This window comes from Drosophila innubila, assembly GCF_004354385.1.
Source record: "Drosophila innubila isolate TH190305 chromosome 3L unlocalized genomic scaffold, UK_Dinn_1.0 0_D_3L, whole genome shotgun sequence".
NCBI classification, from domain to species: Eukaryota; Metazoa; Arthropoda; class Insecta; order Diptera; family Drosophilidae; genus Drosophila; species Drosophila innubila.
The window spans coordinates 11303617-11329066 of NW_022995376.1; the positions used below are offsets into that span (position 1 = coordinate 11303617).

The following is a 25450-nucleotide window of genomic DNA, read 5'->3' on the forward strand; positions in this document are numbered from 1 at the left end:
TATTTATATTTATAGAGTGCATTTTTGCAAAAATTGAACAAGATTTTTTCTTACATTGTACAATAACTGGAAACGACAATATTACAATTGTGTACTATTATTATTATCTATTATTATTATTTTATGACTATTATGTATTGTATTGTAGGTATGTAGAGTTTATTATTATTTTTTACTTAAGTTTTGTGTATTAATAAAGTTTAAAATACAATTGAAAAATAACTTTTTATGCTTTTTCATTTATAACTATTATATATATTTGTCTCTTTAAGCTGTTTATTATTTTAAAACCTCTGAAGTCTGATTCTGTTTAGGGAACATTTGTGAGATGATAACATGAAACATTACTTGGAATTTACAAGAAAGCGACGCATTAGGGAACAAACTGAAAACATTGAAAAGAGACTCGGCAGTATTAAATTAATAAAAATATTTTAACTAGTAGATATCCTTTACCAAAATCTACATTATAAAGAAAATATACTACTAAACTTATCTCTATATATTAAATTATTAAAATTATTAATTGAAGGCATCTATTAACTATAACTTTTTTTGATTATAGCGTGTACAATGTTAAGTTAAGATGTGAAAAACTCAATCAATATTTAAATAATATCATAAAATTTAATAGATATACTACTATACTTGTTACCTTAATAAACTAGATCTTTGGTAAAACAAATATTTCAATACTTAAACTTTATTACTGTTACTTGTTGAATAGTCGCATTGTATTGAAAATTTAACAAATGTTAACATAGAACAATATTTAATATTAACCAGATTATCAAACTAATACTATTAAATACAGAAACACAATATTTATTATAGATGCAGTTTTAAAGACAGCGGTTGGTCCCCATGTTTATCGAGCAGGCTGCAAAATAATCGAAAAAAAATATATAAGATTTAAATCTAAATGTTAAAATATATTTAGCAATATACATCATATTTATCTATATACAATATGTATCTATAAAAACTTCTGCTTAAATAAAGTTGAATTTATTTCACAAATAAAAACGTTTAAACAATAAATGGGTGTTACTTTTAGTATGATTAATTTTTATTATCTCATATATCAACTTCGTTTATATTCAGGTCATATAAACTTGAGTTGAACTTAGAACTTCACGCTAAGTTTTATTCAAATAAGTTAATATTTCTGTTTTAATTGTTTAATGAAGTTTCAGCTGATTGAATACATGACCTACCTCAGCTTATGCAATAAATGGAAAATACACACATATTAAGACACACACGCCTGAGCAGTTTTATCACATGGCAATTACAACAAGCACAAGCCTTATGATAATTGACTGTGAGAATAGAAATCGAATGTGCTAATTGCTGGCAGCCAGCAGAAGTATCTGATCAGATGTGGGCGATCAGATACATATACGAGTGCAAGCCGGGTCCGGGTAATACTAAAAAACTTACAACTTTGAATTACATTTAGATAAAAATAGATAAGTGGCGCACTAAAAGATACTCTGGTGAGAACCAAATATAAAGAAAATATTTAAAATTTCATATCGAAGAGTGAAAAGTGAATAGACACCCTGTGAGCAATGGATTGTATAAAAATGATGCAACGCTATATATTCTACAAAAGTGCATACCCCTCAAAATACCCTACTTTCTGAAATAACAATTGCTCATATACGTGTGGTTTTTTTTTCTTAACAGATTCTAATTATCGTAACAGACAAATGACATTTTGATAAATTTGAAAACTTATTTAGAATTGTCGACTTAGCTGAGATTAGTATTAATTGGGCTTAAAGGCTGACAGACTTTAATTGCGGGGTAGGTGCATGAGAAATGGACTTGCACAATAAAGGGTATTGTTTAAATGAATTGGGTCAAGAATGAAAAGGTCAAAACTATTAAATTGTAGTTTATATAAGTATGTGTTTAAATTAGCACTTGATTAGGGCAAATGGAGTACGTGCCGTCAGTCAGCTTAGTCGATTGGTTAATCGGCTAATCGGTCTGTTGACCAGTCTTTAGAATAGCCGTAAGTAGGCACAAGTTGTTGGTCTTTTGTCAAAGTCAATGAATATTTGGGTTAGGGTTGCAGGAAATGCTCTGGGACACACTGAAGCCGGGCAAGTTTTTTGAACCGTCTATTGTAATTGCCGGAAGCCGAATGCACTTTGCAATTATAAAACAAAAACAAAAACAATAAACAAAAAAAGAACAAACAATAAACAACAAACTTTTCATTAATTGTTTATGTTAAAATTTAAGTTAAAACACAGCTGTAAACGACGAGAGCTTGTTAAACACGTTTCATTTACAAATACATATGCATATCCATGTGCAAGATACAAGATATAAGATACAAAATAAAAAATACAATTACAATTTTCAAATTTGGCTAATTAAAGGCGCATAAAAAGCCAAGGTTGGCCTGGCGTCGGCTTTGACAGTAGCCAATTGAACTAACTAGAACATAGCATTTGGTATTTAGCTAATTGAATATCAAAGTCAATGACTTACACCTTGCCTCAGCCAAGATACTTGGCATTGTGGCCGCCATTTCGGGCCAATTATTCGTTAGTTTTTTGATTTTTTTTTTTTTGGTTTTCTTTTTTTTTTAGTAGTTTAATTTTGTTCTTTATTCGAAGTTATTTAATCTTGGGTTTTGAACTTTTCAAACAAATGCTGGCAGGTGTGATATATCAGTAGATATATATAGAGAGTGAGATATATATTTTTTTTTTTTTTGTATATATTGTATTTCTGGGCGTTGCTTTGGCTGTTTGCGGCCAAACCGTTAGACAACTCTTTGAATACTGTGCAGTAGCAAAGTCGCCTTCGGGGCACACCTGTTGCAAAATCTAATTTAAATGATCAACAAATATAATTGGCATACCTCTAAGATTAATTAGAGCGCAAACTGGTTCGGAATAAACGGGGGAGTTCTAAGATCGGCCAGGAGGCAGAATGTTTTATCTAATCAATTTACATGTCAGACTACTAACTGCCATTGGGAGGAACCAAACAAAAAAAAAAAAACCGGATAGAGAGGGAGAACAGAAGAGTACGAATGAGAGACCTATAAAATAGTCGATATATAATTAGTTCTTCTGTCTGCTCATCAGCGAAGGCTAGAAGTGATACTGTCCAAGTTTATTAATAGATTTACAGGGAACTTTCCTTTTTTGAAGTTCTGGGATATCATCTTGTTAATATGATTATTTTGTCGTTGGCTTTCATAAATCAGGATCTTTTGAGGATCATCAGTAGCTCACAGATGTTTCAGGGTATTTCTGTTTTAAATTTGTCAACTTTTTAAGTATTTCCCTATCAAGTAATTCTCCTTTCTGTGCTCCTTTTATCCTTTGAATCTATTGCCCTCTTAGATCAGAAAATTTCGAGATGAACCGTATTTTAAAGATGCCTGATTAGAGGGTGTTTGGTAGTCATTTTCTATGCCAGTTAAGTAACTCATAAGCATATTTATAACAATTTGCATCCTCCAACTGACCTTGATCGGATTTGATTAGATGCTTTCAGGTGCATGCAAAGTGACTTCCAGAACATTATTATGCCGATTAGTCCATAATTAAAAGTTATTACAGCACCAATTGGCCATACGATCGGTTAATTGCATAAAGGCATCGAAGCAACACCAACCAACCAGCTGCTGCTTAAGTTGCACAGCTGCTCAGATACAACTCAGGTATACACGTTGCCAATGTCTAGCTGCTAATCAGTTCAACAAATTGAGCCACAAACGACACCTGGCCCAGACCCAGACACAGTTACAGAAGCTGGCAAATAGAAGGGCCGGTTGCCAACCAACTTTCAATCATAAATTAACATTAGAATTTTAAATGTGCGAGTAACTAATTAAAAATAGCTGTGAGATTTCATGCCCCAAGCTGTTGCCGTGTCGCGAGGGACACAACAGTTGCAATTGTTGAACAATTACAAGAAAATTGTGTATTTCATTTCTCTTCGACGGTTGCCAAGTAGAATTCCAATTACACTCCCTTCCTTCCTTACTTCCCTGAGCTCAGCTCAGTTCAGCTGAGCTCAGGCCAACTGTCAACAGGTGAGCCCACAATCTCGGCCAACAGGTGCTGCTTAATGGGGCCGATTGCACAATCTTTGGCGAGACAGAGAGACAGTCGGACAGGTGGACAGATGGACAGACGGACAGATGGACAGTGGGTGGTGCGGTGCGGTGCGTGTGGTGCGGCCTATCATTGATTTCGCTCATCATTTTGACATATACATACATACGTATGTGGTGCTTTCATTGTCTGTCCAGATCACTGTCTGTCTGTGTATCGTCTGTCTGGCCAAGTCAATATTTTGGTTTTAGTTGAACAAACACACTGAATCACACACACACACACACACACACACACACACACTAACACTCAATTGGACACAGTAATAGCTATAGAAAGAGAGATGATGAAATGTCCACAAAATATCTGGTGCCCAGCTCAGAGCTCTACCGGATGTTGTCAGAAAGTTTGTGTTAAGTTTAAATTGAAGTTAAGTATATAGAACGGCAACATTTTTGTATTTTTTAAGTAGACATACACGCTTCAATGAGGCTGTTGACTTTGGCTAATTAAAAACGCACGTGTTCGAAAGTTTGCTAAAAGGGTGGCATTTACTGTAGCCCTAGAGGTCGATCAAGGTCGAATCAGTAAATCGATATTGTCGATATCTAATTGTAATGATCTAAGCATCCTTTAAGAGCTATTGTTAATTGCACTAATAGTTATTGTTAGATTGTTTTTAAATTGAGCAATTTGTCAAATTAAGCAATTTATTTACATTATTTAGAGCGAAAATTTGAAAATTGTATTGGATGTTGTTTAATATTTGCTATTAATTATTCTATACTGCGTTTTGTTGTATTTTAAAAACTCAATACGACGACTTCGTCTTGTTTAATATGATTTGTATACTTCCGCATAAAAGTATGTGATACTTTTATGTTGAAAAAAGAAAGTTCGACAAATTTAATAATTTTCTCACAGTTGAAAAATAAATGATGAACAGAAATAGCTTAATATAAAGCGCCATCTATTGTTCATTGCAATGAAATGCTGTACAGAAAGCTTAGTAAGATTAATAAAAATCTGGTTGCTATGAAACTAGCATACAGTGCAAACCAGTTTATATGCAAGTAAAATAAAAAAACAATATTCAATTTACTTGCAGTAAGAAAAAACAAACGTATTAAAGTATTAATAGTTTGTGACCGTACTCTACATAGAGAGCAATTTTAGTTTACGTATTAATACATTAACATTTTGGTATGCTTTAAAAAATGGTTTATTTTAACATAATATATGAGATTTCAGTCTTTTGGCAAGTTGCTGTCGCTCTTTCCTCTGCTGTAGGGTCTGGTACCGCCGAGCATGCGTTCGAGGAGACTCTGCTTGGACTTGCGCTTGCAGGCGAGCACTTCCTTGCAGAGCTCGTTGAATACCTCGGCCACTTGATCCACGTGATCCGCTGCGGAGACCTCACTGAACTTGCACTCAAAGTCTTTGGCCAGAATTTCGCCTTCATCGCGACTAACTTGACGGAGATGTACCATATCCACTTTATTGGCACACAGTTGGACGGGTGTATCCGACTGTAAATCGGACTTGGCACGACGTATATAATTGAAGCTGCGACGATCAGTTATGGAGTAGACAAGCAGCAAGCCATCGGCCCATTGGATTAGCTCGGCTGCATTGGGAAATTCATCATCAGCCTGTCGAAAAGATTTAGTTAATATTTTAAATAAAATAAAAACATTATTTCGAACTTAAATAAAGCATATTAAAATTTCAAAGCAAGAAAATTTGTTAATTCATATAATAACAAGTTAAGTATCAAGTTTTTATAATAAAAACAGAGTTTTATAGACAACAATTGAAGGAAAATTTATTTTTTATACTAAAAAATTGTAAAGTTAGTTAATTTTAAAATTGTGTTCGAATACATTATTTTATGTTTACCTTGGGGCATGTGTCCAGTATTTCGAATAGCACCGGTTCCCCATCGACCATGGCCTCGTGCTTGTAACGATTCTCAGTCTGATGATCATATTCGCCGATGTAACGCTTTGTTAAGAAACGCACAATTAAGGCTGCAATTAAATTAATTAATAGATCATTTGCGTAACATGAATTTAATTTCCTGCCTCTATCAGTCCGTTTCAGGTGTAAATCGAGGAAACGGCCTCCGGGGCAGGGGCAACAACCCCCGGAACAATACTCGGACTTCTGTAAGCTCGTATTGGGTCAGCACTTAAGCTGCAAACTCCTACGACACATCACAAATGCGGCCTCCTGAGGCAGGTGAAACTACACAGCGACGCAGCGCCTTTTGCGGGGTTAATAAACTCAGCTAAAAGCAACAACAACAACAACAGCACATTTAAACCATTGCGTGTTTCTAGCAAACAAAACAACCGTGTAGGCATCAGAGAGGTGGAGAGGGACTGCTTCTTTGGGGGGTATGTCTCGAGCTTCTGGTCATTTGCATGGCAAGTGCTGTCAGGTCTGACCTGGCTTGAGTCCTGACCGAAAGGATAATGTTTTATTTGGTCTGCCGACTGTCGGGTGGTTTCTCTTGGCCAACTTGTTTTTGTTTTCATTTTTTATTGACATTTTTCCATTTTTCTATTTCGATCATTTATTTTTCTAGCAGCCGCACATTTCACTTTGGTTTAATTTATGTTATCTGCAATGTTTTTAATGTTTTTTCTTTTTTAATATAAATTTTACGAGGTCAAAATTGAAATTTTTGTTAAAATTACGACGAAGGCTGGCGACGATAGCTTCTCTGGGCATTAATCGTGCTCACGTCCGCATCCGCATCGTCTGCCTCCATGTCCATGATGCGGATTTCGCCTTGTGGGCGTTTTAATTGCCCCACACGCATGCCACCAAGACTCGGATCTTATGTGGCATTAAATAATTGTGCCATATCGCCGGCACTGTGGTTGAATGATCTACTATGTATTTATATCAACAAATATCTCATACATATGCAGATAGATATTCGTACGATTATGAATGCTTCATTTGATTTGTGAGTTTTGCAAGTTCTGCAGACATTTCTTGCGAAAGTATTTAACTAAAAGATTTTTTAAATTCTTATTCAAATTATGTTTTTAATAAAAAGACAGTCAAACTTGCTTAAAATAAACTCAATGTTTATGGACTTTAATAATTGTTTATTTAAACGGAGCGAATTGAAAATATACAATATTTGTTATTATTATGGTCATTATAGAATAGTTATACTAAAGTAAAATTTTATAGAATTTGCATTTGCGGACAAGAATAACATGCATGCAGAAAAGTTTAGATACGAAATGTACTAAAAACGAACTGGAAAAATGCACAACAAAGATTAAGTATTTAAGATAAGCTAAGTAGTTCGTGAGTAGATTCGCATTGCTGATTAAAAATGAGAATGACATGAAAGAAGTGTGAAGTGCAAATAGCTGAGTTATAATCTCGGTCAGCTGATATCTTGCAACACCAGAAAGAGGAGCGTGAAGACTACTGACGTAGCTTATCTACAGTAAAAGACATTCTAGGGAATATTGCAACTCAGAGATGTAGTTTAAGGTGCTATTTAAATTAGATGATCATTGGATTGTTCCCCTTTCTTTTCTTTCACTCTTAAATCTACACAGAGATCATGACATTTGTCAGTCGCCACCTCGAGACGTTTTTTTGTATTGTTGGAGCGGAACTGCTCTGATTGTGTGATGGAGACATACTCGCAGGTATTACGACATAATTAAGCATCGACTAAAGTCATTTGGGCCTACAAAATGTTACAAATTAAAGTTTTGGGGGCCGAGGGTCGTTGTACGTGATGGCTGACAGGGAACATCAATTTGCGCTAAGTATAAAATATGCAACATCGGGATCCCCCCAAAATATTTATATCGAGGGTGTCGGGATGTGTTTCATAAATTAGTGTATACCCTAGGTTGCACGCTTGTCAAATCAAACGGTGAGGAACGATTACAATGCCAAAGAGCGAGCTACTCAAAGGCATCAGACAACAGACAACAGACAACAGACAACAGATACAGATACATATAGTGCTGAAGATCGACATAGATATACAAATACATAGACGTGCACACTTAGCGGCATGCTAGCTACAAAGAGATTCAAACACATATATACATATGTAGTGTATATGTATATGTATGTTGCCACTTTATAAACAAAACAAACAACATTCTAAATATATACGAATCGGCGATTGCTCAACTAATTTGCTGTTGCTCGGCGTTCTAGTTGCTTGTATTGTATCTATTCGTACTTATGTATTTGTAACGGCCCTTCTGGACTACATAAACAATTTAATTTAATGCTTACCGCTCTTTCCAACACTGGGCGAGCCGATAACGGCGATTTTCAGCTCCGTCAATGTTGACTTTTTACGCCGTATGCCTCGCGTCGTCATCTTGCGGTTTTGCAATAGAACAGTTTACTGTGTTAATCGGTGGGAACTGCTCTATATCTATGTACTATATCTATAGCTATGGCTTTATCTATATATTTATTATGTATCTGGGTTTTTTGGCCACGGCAATACCTATATATCCGTTTGTTGTTTTTGTCTATTTCACGTTGAAATTATGCGCCATTTGGTTTGATCACAACAAACGCCAAGAATAACGCTTAGGCCTACAATTACAGCAGAGAGTCTAGAATTTCTATTTCATCCCACAGATACCCGAACTTTCATTTATTACCCTAATGACTTTCAGATATATTCTTCAAAATATATATTTTTGAGATACTTTTTTCTTGTTGGTTAATGTGTTTTTTTTTTTGTATTTATATTTGTATATTATGGATACGTGTAGCTGAAACGCACGGTGCACTTTTCCATGTGGTCATGAACAAAATTCTTCTACAATTATTTATTTATTTTAACAAACAGTATTTTTCAGCTGATCTCGTTGTCTGTCTGATAAATTGTCTTTTTGCCACTAACCGGCCGTAACTGCTAGCGATTTGTACGACTTACGAATTTGTACTAAAGCAAAATCTGTGCTACGCCGGAACCGAACCGAACGGAACCGAACGGAACGGATCCCCACACAGCACCGATCGCACCGATCGGGTCCCGCCGTGTTGCGTCTTCTGCTTTTTGCGAATGAGCGGAGCGAGCGAGAGTCCGAGCGCTATCCAAAAATAGCTGCCAGATAGAGAACGACACGAAGCAACCATCCACCCAACCACTCATCCACCCAGCCAACCACACAGCCAATTGTCCGAATCTATCACATGCCCTACCAAAGGGTTAAAGTTGTGCCCTCGCCTAGAGCCAAAGGCTAATCGAGTAGATCCAAAATAGCTGCCATCATTCCCGCTGATTGATACATTTGACTGCTGCACATTAAAGCCAAAAGTTGTCCCATTCCGGAGTCATCACTTAACTTATAGTGAATCAGCCATAAATCGCAGCTAAAAGTTGATCTGAATTAAATTTAATGATCACTTTCCTTGATTTTAGAAAGCAGCTGCGGCAATGCAACTGTTTCGGATAGGAAATAGAAGCAAAAAGACCATAAAATTGACATTGAAATAAGTAGTAAGCCTTCTACTTTAGGCCTCTGTCATACTATAATTAAAACTTATTACATTAACAACAAGATTAAGATAATTAGTAAAATATATTGTAAGATATCATAGCCATAACTATCTTAACTATTTAATATCCTATATTATTGTTCAATTATAAAATAATAATATTTAAATAATAAATAAAATTCTACACGTCTTTTTATTTAATTTTAACAACACAAACAAAATTCAAATGTATTTAAATTAAACGAAAAATGTTTGTTTTTTGTTTGTTCGACTATCAATTTCGGGGTCAACTCCACTGATTCGAATGCAAACAATCCCCCTAAAATAAACACTATTAAATAACCTTTTAAAGGTCTTTTAGTTACGCGTTTTACTTAATTAGGGAAATTGCGTTGAAGCATATCAATCATATTCCATATACATTCATACAATAACAGACAAAATACACCCTCAACAACATGCAAGCTGCACGTGAGTTTATGTTTATTTCCATTTCCATTTCCAAAACTCAGGGTCCTTGCGGGGGTGTGTCTGCGACTCTTTTGGCTAAGGGTTGAAATTCTAGACAGACAAACGGTCAACACATTTCGCTTGCCGGAAAATCTTTGCACTTGCTGTGGAAACCGTAACAATTCATATGATAACTGTTTGCAATGCCAGCTGTAATCATACCACTGTGCGACAGTGTGACTTAAGTGGAAACGCATCACTTTTGTCATCAGTTATTATTGTCAGTTACTTTCTTACTTGTTTACTGAAAGATTATCTTAGTAGAGCCTAGCGAAAAGATAGGAAAATGTGTAAAATGTGCTATTTTATAATATTTAAAGGTGAGTCTGATAGAATTATAAGACTGTGCACCCTTAAATTCGCTACATTTTTTGATTTTACCACTGCCGCCTAAAAGCATGCAACAGAATTGTGATCAATTTCCGCATTGCCAACTGCTTATAAGACTCTTATACTGGCAATATTTGTTGTTGGCAAATCAAGTCAAATTGGCGCCCAGCAATGTGAGCAGTGGCAGCAGACCGAAGAACGAAACCGAACAGCTGGTGGCTCTGCTACTCGGCTGCTCTGCTGCTCTGGTGCTCTGGTGGTTGTGGTGGCTTGTTTGGTGGTGCCAGTGACATTTGCTTGCTTCTGCTTGGCTGCTCGAGCGCTTCGTTTAGTTTTCACTCGAACGGCGAAGCGTTGGGAGCGCACGCGGCACGTTTAACGGTACGAAAGTCGCCCACGAAACGACAGAGGCAACGTTTTGGCTTCTCATTGTTGGCAGCTGCCGCCAAAAAGAATTCAAATAAAAACGACAAATACCAAAAAAACAAAAAAACGATTTTGAAACCGCCGCGCGACGCGAGCTTTGCGGTGTGTTGTTGTTGTTGTTTATTACTCTTGTTGTTGTTGTTATTGTTTTAGTTTCTGGTTTAATTTGTGTTTTGGCTAGTATTGTTTCTTTTTGGTTTTTCGAAATTTATTTTTGTAGTTTTTACATATAGAAAACAAGACTGAACACTGCGCGTTTAGCTTTGCGGTGTTTGCTTTTGCTGTTCACATTATTGTTGTTGTAGTTGTTGCTACATCATCTTCTTCTTCAGTGTTGAATTCAAAATATATATATTTGTGTTGAAAAACAAAATACAATAAAATGAAAATAATAAAAATACGCATTTGTTGCGACAATTTAAATATAATGCTTGGAATCTTATAGCGTGTGTCCATAAATAATCTAATTTGGATAGTATAAATAGCAATAATATACTTATTACCAACGGATTTTTAAATTATAATAAGCGTAATAATCGATTAAACAGTGTGAGCAAAATTAATGCGTATACAGTGACAGAAGACTTAATTTCAGAAACATGACTTAATATTTTTAATTTAAATGTAAATTAAATAAAAGCTGAAATGTCGTGCAAAAACTGATTAAATTTCGACAATGCTTAATTTAAATTAAATTGCATTTCAGTGTAAAATAAACAATTATAACGTATAACTGAAAGTTTTTAATATCTAAAGTTTGATCTACGTTAAGTACATGACTGACAAGTGTTTCTTTTATTTAAGCCTGGTGTATCTAACTCTTATAGTGTCTGAGATCAACACTCGTTTATAAACATATTCTGACACAATAAAGCCCACTCAAAAGTTGTGATGTCATACTTTGGCTGTCTTTGCGGTCATTTCGAATGAAATTAAAAGCGAAAAAATTGTGTGACTTGCCAAAAGCACAACGAAAACTGTAGCTAAAAAGACAAGTCAAACAAAAGACGACATCATCAATGTATTGACATTGACTCCGAACTCTTTTCAGCTTGGGTTAGGGACACAGACAGTTACAGCAACGGAGGCAGGAACTGAACCACCCCATTCGCATGTTGCATTCGGTTGAAGGATATTCAAGACAAACATGAAGCAAAACTAGAACACGAATGAGAACAACGTATGAAAGAACAAAAAAAATGAAATCATCACGTCAACAAACCAATAAAAAGGATAGGGAATATAATGCTCGACTAGCAGATACTCTATAAAAAAATTATTTGTTGAATAATCTGCTTTTATTTTTCAAACATTTTAAACTCTCAAATGAAATTAAATTATTTAAATAAATTCTAAAAGGATCACTAGTTTCTCAAGATTTAACAGTAGTTAATGAATAAACCTAACTCAATTAAATATTCATACAAACTTTTACACACCTGAACACCTCTTATGACCCATTTAACTACAGGATATAAAAATCAATGGATATATATATGGTTCTAGCTACATATCCATCTACAAACATATATACAAAGTTGCGAGTTAAGTGTTGCTGTCACTTTTCGGGCTTACGCACTGAAAATGCATTTTCCGCGGCGACTGTCTGGCGACATATTCCATAGAAAAATCACTTAATGCATTACTACCAAGCTCCGTGTTCTGGGACACCCTCTCCGCAGTGCACCCGGTGCTCAAATGCATTGTCCTCTCTTTTAACTTTTTCCACACCATTCGCCCGAGTAATTTAATTAGCCAAGCGCGCAATAACGCAACAGAATTGTCGCAAGGATAACGAAGCGGGGGGTGCAACGGCAGGAGATAGTGTAGGGAGGGATAAAATGGAGGTGGAAAGAGAGAAACCTTGGTTACTAATTGCAGACAAACGCTAGGGAATTATTAAACGATGCGTGGGAACAGAACCCGCAAGTCGCCAACTAATGGCACCCTGACGCAACTTAAGGAAGGCCAAAGAATTTAGTACACATATACCCTGTACTTGTAAAAAGAGCAGGTACATGTAAGGAATCAAAAAAATCGATCTGGGCATTTATTAAAAATATAATTTTGCTATATTGTTAATAATCATCAGTAACTCCATTGCTCTCTCAGTCAGTCTCAGATACTTCTTAAAGCTAGACTTAACAATGGGTATGCTTGTGACTGTATACCCTTTGATGTAAAGTTAACAGTAAATTTTGGAAATCAATAAGACTAAACATTTTTGCAAAAATAGACATTTTTTATGTCGCTTTTATTTTCTGCCGATGACGTCGACTTCCATGTACCGTCACAACATTCTTGCATTAAGTGCTTCAACTTCTACCTCTTCTGCATATGAACGTGAATGACATAGTTTCCAACACCAAGTAAGGCGACTCTCTGACTGCCCTTTTATAGTTATTTGTAATGCTGTATGTTAAAAAAAAATGTAGGTCTGTTGAGTTTTCTCCGGTATTTAAATTTTTAGAGCTCTTTAATATGTCAACGAGGGTTGGAGTTAACCAATAATATTATTAATAATAGTCTTAATTCTGATTAATAGAGAAATTCCAAATTCTCTTTCTATTTCCAAAATTTCCAGTAAAGAATTGAGCAATTTTTCTAGCTTAACCCAAAAAAGGTGATAACAAATGCCGCTACAGAAACGAATGTGGAACAGCTTAAGAGCCACCCCTTTTTATTGGGCCTCTGCTCCCCGAGCAATAACAGAAGATTGGCATTAAAATACTCGTTTGCCAGGCGTGCCATCAACATACAAAAAATCTAAACATGCCATGGCAGAAAAGCAAAGAAATGTTTGCTACTAGAAAATAGAAACCACCCTGTAGGCAGTGCGTGTCAGAAACCACCCTTAGATTCAAGCAACCACCCCAATCTAAGAATCTAGCAAAAAACTTAAAGACACCTTCAATACGTTAGAAAAAGGTTTCTGCAGGAATTGTATACCCTTAAATGGGACATAACAGATTTAGGATGGAATAGTAAAAAATCTGATATAGTCAGTAAGGGTATTTTAACTTCGTCTATATTTGTCATATTTTTTCTGTTTGGTGTTTGAACTTGAATTCGCCAGCAGAGTTTGAAGTTTGAAAAGGTAGCTGAAATATCTTCTCGCAAAAAACCAGACAAACAACTTTTGGAGCTTAAACCGGCAGACACAAGACATTCTAATGGCAAACAATGGCCGAGACCCACACACAGACAGGCCAACCGATAGGGCTGCGAGGGCTAGAGGGTAGGGAATTGAAGCGCAGACTTAACATGAAATGAACAGAAAGTAAAAAAAAATATATAAAAAATGTAAAAAGATAAAAATGAAATTTAAATCACAAAGACGAAAACGCAAAGCGTTGGAGTGTATCCGCAACATATGACATCATTCAGCTCATTCAGCCTATTTGGGTCGTTTATAACCTCAACGGGGCAACCTCTGTGGCTAACATTAGACATTAAAATCATGTCGGATATTCACTCGATACACTAGATTCACTGATGTTATTCAGAGTCTCAGATATGCTTATAGTTATTATTATTATTCGTATTATGAGCTCGTCTGTCTTCACATCTGTTTGCGATTCAAAAAATGTGCTGCAAATGTTTCCATACAAAAGACGACGGCCAATTAAACAGCAGCCGGTCCCAAAAAAGAAATGAGTAAATAAATAAAGAATAGCGAACGAAGAAATAATAAAGATATAAACATAATGATAATGAGCAAAGCAAATGGCATAGATTTTACATAGGGTCTTAGGGTCTTAGGGTTTGCATGTTGTTAATGGAGCTTATTACGATTGTTGTGATTATAAAGAAATCTAGCTATACAATTTCTCTGTAATTTAAAAGATAACATCTCAAATCCTCAATGTCGTCAGTGTGGTAATACATTATTTTGCTGGGGTGTCATTTATTATTGTTGTAGTATTTGTGTCACAGCCTCATGCTGAAGAATTTGATGACTCAGATGCTGTGACTGCAACAGAGGCAAAACAGAGAAAATAAGTACAACTACAGCTACTACAGATATAGCTACAGATACACAAATATCTATAGATACTTTGTTTAATAGTGCGGATCTCTCTCTTATACGACAGCTATTTGTTTATTTTGTTCTGTTGTTGTTGTTTGGAAATTGGGGCAAACTTTTCTGGATTCTGTTTTGATGTGGAGGGTCTCCCAGCATTACATTGTCTGTTGGTCAATTCAATGTCAAACAGGCAGACAAGACAGAGACATTAATTTAATGCTTGCATGTTTAATTTTATCCAACTAAAGTCAAGGCGCCAACCAGACTCAATGCCAATGCCAACCATGTCTTTAATCTGCAAGACTCGAACTGAAGTCGAAAGACTTGTGAATTATTGAGAACATCACAGAGTTGCATTCGAGTTAACAATTTCCTGTTTATTTGCTGTGAGTGACAGTCAACGTCAAAGCTAACTTTGTAGCTACAAATGTATCTCTGTATCTTTGTATCTCAAACTGACTCCTTTTGTGTTCTTGTGGCGCATTTCAAGTTTCAGTTTACCAACGCTCTTGGGGGCCGGTTAGACGAGCACATAAGAATTGCATTTGTCGCATGTCTTATGTCTTATGTTTTATGTCTTATGGTTGTTGTTGCTGCAGTTGTCATTGCTGTTGTTGTCGCTGTACTTGTAATCAAGTTTTTTAGGAAATGATTGCAATGCGTGACTTGCCTCATCGACAAAATCATTGACTTTGGCTCAGTGGTCGTGTCTCTGCCATTTGGCTCTCTCTCATGGCTAACAGCTAAGTTTATCTTTGGGCCCCCGCGATTTCTATTAACTCAACTTCTCCTCGAGTTACTTTTATGGCGTCGATTCACAATTTTTGGTGCTCAATTTCATGCTATTTTTGGCCGTAGGCAATTAATAAAATATGTAATTAATGCGCAATTGAACAATTACATTTCAATTAGTTACGATAACAGTGCGAGAGAATGTCGCAATCGCTTGAAGCTTCTGTTGATATCTATCAAGTTGCATTTAGGCACTTTCGACATGCCACAAGGCCATGCAACAGCCAGGTTATATGCAAATTTCTTAATGATTGAGTCAACACACAAGCCACAGTGATATCATAACTCTGACTTCATAGTTGGCAGTACTAAATGTATACATAGTTGGAAGTTGTATTTAATATGAAAAAACAGGTTAGAATTTGTACCCTGTATTTACTGAATAGGTAAAAAAAGGGGGAAAAAATGCATAACTTTTATTTATACTTTTACAGTAAAATTTCCAAAAACATATATATTTTCTCAATGTATTCAGCGAATTTCATTTTTGATATGTATGTAGGTTTTCCATTATCGTATGCAGATTAAGTGATACATAAATTGTAAAATATTTTAATTTTTATTCCACAAAAATTTTGAAAGAGTTATAATATTTTGACATAGATCTAAAAATAAGACAACTCTGCTAAAAATTGGGCCTCTCAAGATCCACTTTCGCCCATTTTGTCGTCTGTGTTTTTGCTGTAAATATAGATCCCCCCCAAAAACAAAAACAAAACCTTACGTCACATGCGTCGCCGGCTGAGGCTGTCCAAAAATGATGTCATCGACGCATTGATCCACATAGCTAACTAGCTGCGTCATCTAGGGGGTCATGCCACCAACAAATTGAGGCTGAAATAAATTTCGGACAGTTTAATGGAGCTTGCCACTGACGATGGCAGGCCAATGTAAATTAAAAATATATATATATATATAATACACATACATGTTGTATGCTGTTGTTTTCATGTTGCTGCTGATGCCTGACCAAAGCCTAGATAAACAAATAAATAGGCAAATTGAATGGAAATGCAACAAGTGGCATGCTGATCACTGACCCAAACACTGCTTGCCGCAAATGCAAACAAATAGTTTTAACACAATTTGTTTACACATTTTTAGGCTGATTTGTGACCCAAAAAAATTAAAATTAAGAACAGATTTGTTGAGACTAGGAGATACTCAAATCTTTTGAATAACTTTTAATTTTATGATCCAATCTATACATTATTTTACAAGTTATGTAATATTAGGTTTACGAATTATGTAATATTAATTAACGTTTTAAAATTAAGAAGATTAGAAATTTATGTTGTTTTATTTAAATTTAATTTATTTAAAGAACATAAACAATTTGAGCTGCAAATCTAGTTTTTATTTTGGACTGTGACAATTTGGTAACAAATTTCGCTGTTCTGAATATATCTTCACCGAAATAAAATTTTCAACCGTATGACAGACAAGAAATAATAAAAGCAGCACGCCGCAATATTTTTAATTTCTCGCATTTCCCACCCATTTTCCATGCACTTGTCATGGTTTTTGTTGTTTGACCCAATTTATGGTCATTCCTAATTAATTAGCCGGCAACAAACACGAAACACGAATCGCAACCCCAACCAAGAACTGCAGTTTATAGTATAAACTATTGTATATATAGTATGTATACACGTATGTGTAGGTGATTCAGTGAGGGGGAATTGCCGGACTGGGATTGCGTGTGCCCTGTCAGGGTCTAGTTTTTTTCCTTGATATACACAAATATAACATAAAGAATGCCGCATTTGACTTAAGGCAGTCTCTTCACAGTCACAAAGTAGAACGAAGAAATATATTCAGGGAACTCCCAAAAGGCGTGTTTCGAAATACATTATTTAAATTTAGGAAAAATTGGTTAATAGTTGTTTCTTAATTTCCACAAAGTGTGTGCGGATAACATTCCTTTGGAATATATATACAAAACAAGCTGCTTAAGCACTGGCGTTGATTAAAGATATCTAAAGGTTGTCATCGCATTTGAATAGCAATTGAATCATAAACATAAAACTCACTCGTAACTCATTTGTTTATAGCCTCTCTTGACATTGTAGTCATGCTTAGTGATGAGTGTATCGGTGTATCGGTGTTTTTTTAGGTGTTATAAATTATTGCACAATGCAAAAATCATTCATAAACCTCAACGGAAACGGGCTTCATAAACTAGCCAAGTTTTGGCTGGGATCATTAGCTGCACGGTGGGCGACAGACACACACTCATTCACACACACCTCAGAAAGTCTCATTCAATAATAACCCATAGTTATTGCGATATGTTAGAGATGAAAATAAATTTAAGAAAATTTATTTTTTACATAAAGTTTACATTTCTACAAATATATAATTCAAATGTAACAGAAAATCGATCAATTTAAGAAAGTAAAATAATATAAATATTTATTCATTAATTTTTTAACGTGTCACGAAAGTTGACGCCCATCTCTACGCTAGGTATTTATAACTGTTACGGCTATGGATCGTTTGATTTTGTGGGCAGCTGTTGAATGCATTAAAATATGCTATTCAAATACGTAGTTCAAAATAATACTACGTGCTGAACGGATAAATAAACAATGAACAAAACGCGGTCGCTGCCTTCAGTCCCAAATCCCAATTAAGCGTACCACTTTATGGGGCGTGCCAAGAAAAATGGGCAAAGAAATAAACAGTCAATGAATGTGACACGTTCATCAGTTCATCGGAATCCAAAAGAATCGAAAACTGGAGATAAATCGATATTATTTTGCGTAATTCAAAATTATATTTTGCATTTGCCAGCTGTTTATCCAGTCGTAAAGATCTTTCCTTGAGGAAGCGCGGCGCCCATTTAAATGTCAAAGATTGCCGTCAAAATGTCAGACGGGTAAACAAAGCGAATCAGAGAATAAAGTAGAATATTTTTTTGTTGAATTAGTTTGTGTACTTAACATGAAATTAGCATTTTGTTGTTTTAGTCTACGCTTCAGCGAATTTGCAAATAAATGAGGATGATCTAATTAAAAGTGATGGAATAGGGAGTACCCTTTAGTATGCTATTCATAATTACTGTGTTTGTTAAGCAACTGCTCTGAAATTAACAGAATATTTATATGGTTTATATGTTGTGCTATAAATCAAAGATGTGATTTTATTCATATGTTAGTAAATGGGAGAAAAAGACTTGATTTATTTATTCATTTATAGATTAAAGTCAATACTAGTTGGTATTGTTTTTTGTGGTGACTTTTCCATTGATTTCCGTTGACATGTTACGCATAATTAAACGTTGACTTTTCATGCGCCGCGCTGTCTGGTGGCAAGCCCCAAAAAAGCAATTGACCCACATAGTATACGACGTTGGCGCAGCCCAGAGAAACAACAACAATAAACGTTGCAACTGCCGCCGACTGCAATTACTGTCGTAGTTTAATTGTGTGTGTGAGTGTGTGTGTCTCTGCCCACAGAGGTGTGAAAAGATGTTTAGTAACCAGCTTAAGTTGTTTGTTAAGTAATATTTCCAATAGAATCAACATAAGCTCTGTTTAAACAGAGGTTGATTTTAGTCTTATCATTTAATTACATTTTATTTTTTAAGATAGCAAAACAAGCACTATACCTTATAAGAGTTTTTTGTTCAGTGTATTAAAGTGTTTTATGGCTGTGTATAGAGCTTAAATCAAATTTGAATGCGTGTTTGTGAGCGATGCGTCATCAATTTATTAGTTTATAGCTAAACTTTAAATATACCCTGTAAACAAAGCAAAATATATAAAAACTAACCAACTACATAAAGGTTAATAAATCTCAGATTCAAGCAGTAAATGCTTCTCATTCATCACCACTTTAAAATCTATTCACTTATTTCCTATAAATACTAAATTTTCCTAACAAAGTATCTGCTAGTCGTATACGTTTGTAACTTATATGATTTATTAGCTCTTTTTAGAATGTTTAATATTCAAAGGCTGATTTAAAGCCGGCTGCAATTGCTGATTGTCAAGGTTCTTCGGCATTCTTATCAGATGGGAGGCGTGCCAATTGTAAACATGATCAACATGCTCACTGTTTACAATTAGTTCAGTCTTTAAGACTTCTACACACACTTAAAAGTCCATTTGTTTTATGAGGTGCAAAGCAACTTGCAGATTACCCTTGGAATAGATTGTTATACTGAACTGATTGAAAGATGTTGGCATTCTGTTGTGTAGAATCTTTTGAAATGTTACAGATGTCTTTTGTAGCCCATAATCTGTTTGTGTTTCTGTCTCTGCCCCTGGCCACATTATCTGCCACAATTGAAGATCGAGAGAGAGGGGCGTATTCAGATTCAGATTCAGAGTCAGAGTCTTCCCACTGTCAGTTCTTTTAGGTCTACTGATTCGTTGTGGTGATGTAATTACTGACTGGCAGCTTTAACAACCGGTTTGAGCACTGTCTGACCGCCTGCCTGTTAAACACAATACGAATACGAATACGAATACGAGTACCCGTTTATGTCGTGTTATACGTAAATCCACAAATCTTGTTTAAGTTCTGCGCCGCAGCTTGGAAAAGTGCCACAATCTGTGACGTCTCTCACTTTCCATTTCGCTGGTGCTTTTTTATTGTCAAACTCCTCCACAATGAATCAAGATCTTCACTTAAGATGAGTGCAAATTGCATCCACAGACAAGAACAACGTGGGTGCAGTCCATCAACCTTATCCTCAATGCATCTTACCAGACCATCAACCTCATCATCCCATCAGCTGCATCTTCAGTTGCATTCTGTTATTATTCAGTAATTTACATTAAAGTTGAGCTCAGCTTATCGCACTGGTCTATACTCTATAGTTTAGTCTGATTCTTATCTTTTCAACAACTAAGTGCTTAACGATAACATTGAAAATTGTTGACAGCTAATATAAATTTATGCCTGGGACAGCAACAAATTCCATCTATTTTTTATTAGACTACGTAATTGATGCTGCTGTTGCTCTAACTGGTTTTTTTAATACCCTATAAAATATAACTTATAAGTTACTTTAGATCATAGTACAGGGTATTTATTAGTTGAGCTGCGATTCCTTTTGATATTTTTCATATATTATGTACAATTAAACTGATATTTTATTTCAGTTCAGCGGTGCAAATGGCCTATTGCCCATTGACACTTGTTTATTTTGACACCCCATTGGCATTGTACATATGTTGATATATACATACACATAAACGTACATATGTATGATTGTATGGGTGTGTGTGCTGCCTCAATTTGTTCTATTCTCGCCTTGCTATTGAGATCTTATTTGAAGTAGAAAGAATTTCATTTGGTTTTACTGTTGACATCGCTTGATTAGCATTGATAGGCATATCGAATAGGAATAGCTTTAAAATATAATATAATAAGAATAATATAATAATAAGCCAGTGATGTAAAAATAAATTGACACCCTTTTCAAAACTTCAGAGTATCATAATTTTGCCAAATGTTAACCGATTTCCTTGCGGAATGTCTAATTGATCACCATTTGACCTCTTATTTCATACTGCATCAAAATAAAAAAATTGAGAAAATAGCTAAAAAATTTAAATATTTAAACTTTCTCCACAACTGTTTACAGAGTATGACTTGGTCGATTACTCCCTTAGTTTAACCCTGCTTTGTTTGGCTTGCTGTGGTTACATTTGTTGGGCGACATTTACAGATTGCTTACCAACAACACGACACGAACCAAGGTGGTGTTGTCTATTGTGGCACTTGTTGTTGCATGCACCACTCGATTTTATCGCCTGGGAACTCGTCCGTGTCTATAAACATTAGGCGGGCTTTTTATTTGTTTTGTAACAATTAACTTTATGATTTTTGCAACAAGCTGAAAATAATTGTTATCACTGATTTAATTTAATTTTTTAACTATTTCAGGCTCTTCATAACGAATAAAAGATAATCCCAGAAGAATATATATACTGTAGATTTATAGTTAACTCGACAAAATGGGTTTGAAAGGCGGCAGCAGTCCGCGCATCAACAAAACGTTGATCTCGCTGAAAGTTGTGGTGTTCCTGGTGATCAGCGGTAAGTGGCAGCCATATTTAAGATGGGTCAACATGTAGAAATATACGGAATTCTCTTATTTAATTGCAGGTCTCACGGCATTGCATATTTTGCATTCGATAAAACCCATTCTAATGGGTTTTAATTTCTCAGAATATCGCACGATCAGCATTGTGGCTCCATTTGTGTCAATTTTGGGTCCATTAATAGCCGGTCCCTGGGCTGATCGCTTGGCTGCCAAGAATCCAAATGGATTTGGACGCACGCTGCGATTTCTAACTGCTATATTTCTGGTGCTCTCGGCCCTGATTTATGCTATTCTCTTTGCTGTGCCGAATGTGGTACGTGAATCGGCTCTGAAACCAAATGTTAGCTTCGGCTGCGACGACAATGGAGCCTTCGTATTCCAGAAACTGCCTACGAATGATACCTGCAATGCCTGGGACAGGAGATCGGGAAGTATCAAACTCACTAATTGCACCTACAGCTGTTTGAATCTGAACTTCAAAGAGAATATATATCAATTATGGTCGGGAGATTTAGCTAGCTTAGTGCTGCCATCTACCGAGCAGAGTTCCGAATTCGATTACGAGGACGATGTGCCTAGTGCGACTACGGAAAAGCTACAAACCTCAAGCCAAGTGGATGTGTCGGAGTTGCCGGCGGACAGTGCTGGTGTCGAAACTGTTAGTTCCGAGATGTTTCGTAGCAAGCGTCAGGTGAAAGGTCATGCTGATAAAGTGATGGTGGAGCCACCGCATTTGTGTTTCGTGGAACGTAACGAGAATGGGATGGATCTGGTGAAGAACTGTCATGTCTATACTCAGGATACATCCAACATTCTGATGAATGTTGTGATGGGTGCGGCATTGAATAAGCCCAAAACCAATGAGACTGACGGCTGGTGTCAGTATCCTGTTGGTAAGTGTACAGCATTTATTGTTTTTAAGCCCGTTACTTAAAAATAAGTAAAAGGGTATATTGCGTTCAGCAGTAATAGCTAACCAAAGTTATTATACATGAAGGCAATATAAGCACCCAAAAGTATGCAGCAGTTTTTGCTCGGTAGTAATTTAATAAGAAAAATCAAGTCTTTTTTTTATTCATACTTAAGCTTCGCAGGAGTTGCCGTGCAGGGTATCTCCTAGTTGTATCCTGTGTGTCTAACCAACTTGTCTCTTCACAGAGGACATCAAGTGCAACATTCCCGAAAAGCAATTAGAGTATATGCGAGAAAAGAGCAGCTGTAAACCCATCATCGAGTGCCAAATTGCGGATCCCTACAAAGAAGAGGATGCCGTGCTCGCTGATAGACAGACAACTGGCAATGTGGATGAGATTCTGGCGGGCTACACAATAATTCGCCTGCTCGGAGACATCTTTGCCATGGCATCGCTCACCTTGCTCAATACGGCGATTGTGATTGCCGTGCGTGAGACATCGGAGGGACGCGGGGAGGTGTGCCGCCAGTATGTGTGGGGTGCCATTGGCTACATTGTATTCTTCTCGGACATGCTCTTCTTGCATCATCAGCACAGTGATGTTGCGGGTCTGACAATCCTGATCATCTTTATTGTTTGCTTCTTGCTGGGTGCTGTGGTGCTCCTCTGTGCCTCGCAGATGCCACTCAGTCCACCTGAGTGGTGGTGGCATACCAAGACTGGCATGCTGGTGGTTCCCATGTCGGCTATACGTAGATATAGTCCCGAGATTGTCGTACTCACCCTGGTGTCCATTCTGTTTGGCACCTTCTGGAGCAGCATTCACAGTTTCCTTTACTGGACATTCACGGATGCGTATGTCATCTTCTACGCAGGCATCATTCTTATTCTGGCGTTGTTCTTCAACGTGGACAAGTTCATTGAGTACTGTGGACACTCGAACATCTTCATTGCCGGCTTTGCCATTTATGTCATTCGCTTTACGGCATTGAGTGATAAGGATACCAATTGGTTAACCATCGTCATGGAGACTCTTGAACCACTTGTGATTGGTGTCATCTGGATTACCATCATTCTCTATATGCGACATGCCATGCCACGTAAACTAACCGCCACCGGACAGGCCATCGCTGTGCTGGCCTTCTTTGGATTGGGTAAGTAAAATCATCAGGGGAATCTCAGAATAATTTAAATCTTAATTCTTTTAATCTACTCTCAGGCAAGGGAATTGGCGCCTTGATTGGCCTGGCACGAGAGGAGAAGCATCCCAAGCTGGAAGACTGGAAGTGCACCTACGAATGGCTGGCCGTGATTGCCTGCATCATATCGCTCGTCTATTTTTTCATATATAATCTCATACTCTCCCCTCGCTGCACCGCCAAGCCACAGCACTCGGAGGAGTTGATATCGGGATCAGCCTCGCAGAATTTTGGCCATAATGGAACCAGCAATGGCAATGGAGCTGGTAGCAATGGAGCTAGCGTTCCAGCTGGAGCTGGAGCATCACTTAATGGCAATACGAATGGCAGTTATTCACCTCTGAGGGTCTATCACAATGAGAGGGGGAAGAAGGGACAGTTTAGATATTAAAATAATACTTACGAGGCGATTATTTGCTTTGCACGGATAAAGATAAACTTTTTAAGAATTTTAATGTGAAGCAATGCACATTTATTTACCCGAATTCGGGGCTATTTTTGCTAAGTGTATACACTAAGAACAACTGGAATGCAAAAGTGCGAACAACATTTTAAATATAGAATCTCTTTTATTTGTTATTTAATGCAAACTAAGCGTGTTCGTAATATTAATTTTATGTCTACAAAATAATTAGTTAGAAAGCTGCGACCCCAACAAAAAATATGATATTAATGAAAACTTGCATGCAACTTTCCCCCCGCCACACACACAGTCTCCGCTCCCACCACCATGTCGCTCTTATTTTATGAGGTTTCATAATGGAGACATCAAAAATTCAAAATTAAATAAACATTTGCGTGATTTTACAAAGCATATACTCGTACATACATATATAAATGTAATATTACAACAGAAATGTAATTATACCAAAATAAAATTAATGATAATTTAATGTTTTCAAATTAAGCGAAACAACAACTGTCGAAAAGCTCATTACATTTTTTTTATGCACTTATTTAAATTGCATTTTGGGCGTGAGTATAATGGGATCTCATCAGATTATCATCACAATTATTATTTTCTTTTTAAAATTGCGATAAAAGATAATATTTAAAATTTAAATTTTAAATTGTCTTTATTTCATTACTGTCTTTTTTTGATTTTTTAGATGAATGTGGCGCCATCTAACAAGTTATTTAAGCACATTCCACTCTTTAAGCGAAGACACTGAAGCTTTCACAATTGAAGCTTTTGAGAAGTTTTCACATAACTTATCCGAGACACAGTTCAGCAGCAATAAAAAGCTTTTTTCTGATGAGCTTGCAATTTTATATTTTATACTTGCACCATTTTTATTTCAGACAAGTTTATTAGTTCCTTGGACCATTTAAAGTTTATGAATTGCATTCGCCTGTTGGGGAATAAGTGTTGAAGGGGGAGACACACACACACACACACATCCACACTCCTTGATGGTCATATCGACGGACAGGCAGCCGGACAGGACATCAGTTCACACGATTGTCACTTGACCCTTTTATATTCGCCTGCTAATAGCTGATAAATATGTATAGTATAGCTGTAAGTAGTCGACTAGTATATATCCTGCTTATTCAATTAAATAATTGTATGTTTAATATTATTAT

At 36.2% G+C, this 25450-nt stretch overlaps 2 protein-coding genes across 2 annotated transcripts; one reads left to right on the forward strand and one right to left on the reverse strand.

Moving 5' to 3' along the window:
- Nucleotides 1-5289: 5289 nt before the first annotated feature.
- LOC117787270 (ras-related and estrogen-regulated growth inhibitor) lies at nucleotides 5290-9044 on the reverse strand. Its single transcript, XM_034625753.1, has 3 exons — nucleotides 8382-9044; nucleotides 5991-6121; nucleotides 5290-5743 (listed from the first exon to the last, which is right to left on the reverse strand). The coding sequence occupies exons 1-3, from the start codon at nucleotides 8467-8469 to the stop codon at nucleotides 5339-5341; spliced, it is 624 nt and encodes a 207-aa protein (XP_034481644.1). The 5' UTR covers nucleotides 8470-9044; the 3' UTR covers nucleotides 5290-5338.
- Nucleotides 9045-10705: 1661 nt separating this feature from the next.
- LOC117787367 lies at nucleotides 10706-24638 on the forward strand. The gene is made up of 5 exons (XM_034625877.1): nucleotides 10706-10973; nucleotides 21592-21744; nucleotides 21814-22644; nucleotides 22910-23818; nucleotides 23884-24638. The coding sequence occupies exons 2-5, from the start codon at nucleotides 21663-21665 to the stop codon at nucleotides 24252-24254; spliced, it is 2193 nt and encodes a 730-aa protein (XP_034481768.1). The 5' UTR covers nucleotides 10706-10973; nucleotides 21592-21662; the 3' UTR covers nucleotides 24255-24638.
- Nucleotides 24639-25450: the final 812 nt, after the last annotated feature.